This window comes from Zingiber officinale, chromosome 11A (assembly GCF_018446385.1).
Source record: "Zingiber officinale cultivar Zhangliang chromosome 11A, Zo_v1.1, whole genome shotgun sequence".
Taxonomy (NCBI): domain Eukaryota; kingdom Viridiplantae; phylum Streptophyta; class Magnoliopsida; order Zingiberales; family Zingiberaceae; genus Zingiber; species Zingiber officinale.
This window is the reverse complement of record NC_056006.1, coordinates 79,397,571-79,400,438: the sequence shown is the minus strand read 5'-3', so window position 1 is coordinate 79,400,438 and position 2,868 is coordinate 79,397,571. Positions and strand designations below refer to the sequence as shown.

General features: G+C 46.7%; 1 protein-coding gene across 1 annotated transcript; it reads right to left on the bottom strand.

Annotated features, from left to right (window-relative positions):
- Positions 1-588: 588 nt before the first annotated feature.
- Positions 589-2,262, bottom strand: LOC122032315. The gene is made up of 4 exons (XM_042591597.1): positions 1,986-2,262; positions 1,376-1,900; positions 1,235-1,306; positions 589-1,156 (listed from the first exon to the last, which is right to left on the bottom strand). Exons 1-4 carry the CDS (start codon positions 2,128-2,130, stop codon positions 807-809), a joined length of 1,092 nt encoding a protein of 363 aa, XP_042447531.1. The 5' UTR covers positions 2,131-2,262; the 3' UTR covers positions 589-806.
- Positions 2,263-2,868: the final 606 nt, after the last annotated feature.

Here is a 2,868-nt window from a genome sequence, read left to right as displayed (position 1 = left end):
GAAAAATCTTAAGGAATAGAACAGATCAATAGTGATCGGATACTTGAGGGGAGGCCCGAAGCAAGTTAATAGTGACAAGATGTTTGAGAAGAAGTTAAGAGCAGGTCAAGAGTAATTGGATGCTTGAAGAAAGGCTTAGATCATGAGAATAATGACAGTCCTTCGTTTAAGGGGAGAATTGTTGGGAATACAATCAAAGTTCAACATTGAAAATACATGGAAAAGATTATGATTTATAAGATGAAAAATATCTTCATTAGTATAAGATCTTTTAAGTAGAAACTAAAAATAAATCTATAAGGTTTTAATCTAAATGGACAATATCATATTATTATTATAGAGATATATAATTTTTTTTTTTTCTGAATGAAACTAAGAGCTAATTTGGATAAAAATTAAATCAACCATAACAAATATTAAATTTTGTTTTATGCTTTAACCGAATTAAAAGTTTTTAAACCGAATTAATTCTCAAAATAATTATTTTTTTTAAGAAAATGGAAATTCTGAAATGACCTAATTAAAATTTTAAATTAGGTTTAATGATTAATTCGATTTAACTCTTGTATATAGATAAGACAGGAGAAGTAATATTTCACTTGAAATTTTATTCATAGATCCATTTTCATCAATTAAAAAAAAAATTACATTCTGCAATATTCACATCCAATAAGTGCTCAAGCAATTCATTTGGGTGCATGCAACTATAGAAGCGGAGTCTCTTCTATGTACCTGTATTTATTTTCCTCTATATTTGTAGGACTAATTTTAGAGGGCCGCTGATGTGACGATTCCATTTTTTTTTTTTAGAAGCGGAGCCTCTTCCTGCGAGTAGGCGACGACAGCTTACGGTTCCAGCCGAGAAGCTCCACGACAAGCTCCTCCACCAACTCGCCCAGCAACTGGGCCTCCACCCAAGCCTCCACCCGGCCCAACTCCCACCTCTCTTTCCCCACCCCCTCCCCCCACACCTCTTCCACGCTCTCCACCATCGCCCGGCTCGCGCTCCTCCTCCTCCTCCTCCTGGCTAGCCACCACGGCCGCAGACCGCCCAAGTCCTCCACCCTGGCCTGATCGCCACTCGGCATTGGTTCCATTATTATCCGGCGTCGTGTGGCCTCGTGCGCCTTCTTTTGATTTGTATTGATATCGTCGTCTGCACTAAGTAGGAAGTAAATATGTGACTATATATGTCGCTGATAAGCCTCAGAAAGTGCGAGTGTATTAGACTTACCCGTACAAAGAACGGCTATGCGGGATGGCTTCAGGATCCTACTACATTCGTCGGCAGGGCTTCCTTGGCTATCTGCATTAAGATTCGTGATAATACCGGTTCGCGACGGGAACAAATTCATCTCCGCAGACTGCTACGTACCGTCCGGGGAACGTTTCGACCGGGACCGATTCCGAGGCGACGACAACGCGTCCAGCACCGATACGGGGCTCGGCTGCTCCCCGTTACACTCGTTCTTGGCGGCTCCGCAGTTCGTCTCGATTTCGAGCAGCCGCTCGGCCGTCTTCCCGGCGGTGGAGACGACCGTATCGGCTCGGATCTCCTCCGAGCGGATCGCCTCGATGATCCGACTGAGCGCCTGGAGGTCCTCGTCGCACTTCTCCAACGCGCGCAGCAATTCCCGCCGCTTGCCCGCCGCCACCCCCTGGGGTGGCGAGTCGTCGAGACCCATCAGCCGCGCCACCAGCGCCGGAGGGGTGTGGGGACTGTACGGCGACGCGGCCGGCGGCTTCTTCCGCCTGATCTCTTGCGGGATCACTGGAATCCGTGGCGTCTCGCTGGAGCGCCGCATTTTCTTGGAGTCCTCGACAGCGGCCTCCGGCGGCGGCGAAGTCGTTAATCGCCTCAGAGTCAGAGGATGCGCGGCAGGGCTCTCCTTCCTTTTAACTGCAGCATAAAGGCGAATTACATATTTAAGAAGGAGCCAGAAGAAGAAGAGAGGAGAAGAGGAGAACGTGCTGGGCGCAGTTACCGGAGGTGATGCGCTTGCGAGATCGGTTGTGGTGATTGGAAAGGAAATGAAAGACGCCGGACATGCAACCGATGCTCTTGGAGAGGTTTCCCGGTCCGACTTCACGGCGAGACGACGACGTACGGGCCGTTTCCACGTTTCCCATCGGCGCCTGGTCTCGCTCTCCCTCTTAATTCGTCAGCTCAGAACTGAGGGGAAGGGAAGGGAAGGGAAGGAGGGAGCTAGCCGTGGAAGCTGGCTTTTATGCTAGGAGCGTCATAAATTACAGAAACGCCATTCTAATAAACATCGCAAATTCCAACGGCGAAATTGCCGTCCGGAATTCAATAAGAATGAATCAATCCGGACGACCGAAACAAAACGAACGGCGAGGATGTGGCGTCCAGCTTAGCTTTGTTGTCGCCTTCAATGGAGGGTGATTATACGTTCTAGTCCTTTCAGATTTTAGTAACTGAACAGTGAATGAAGTGCGGAGGTGACATGGCTCAGGTAGCATCCGATGACAGATATGCTTTATTTATTTACGCCTCTCCAACGGTTATGTTTTTTGTTAAGTAAACATCCAATAGAGAAGGATCGCTTTAATTAAAATGTCCGACCTCCACTTCGATGCCGATTGTATCACAAAGATCGAGCCTGAGATTGAGGAGCGAGGTGAACAAATGAGAGAAGGAAATCATTTTATTATATTACTTTTAGTCTGCAACTGTCGTCAACTGTGGAATTCAGTTTTCTTTTGGCCCCAGGCAACGTCCAAAGGGCAAAAGGTTAGGAGGCATCTAATCTAGTTGATTTATGATGAGCAAAAATCCTTATCCTTAATACTCGATCCATCCTCTACGGAGGAGAGAGATTGAGAAGGAAATTTGAAAGGTCAGAGAGC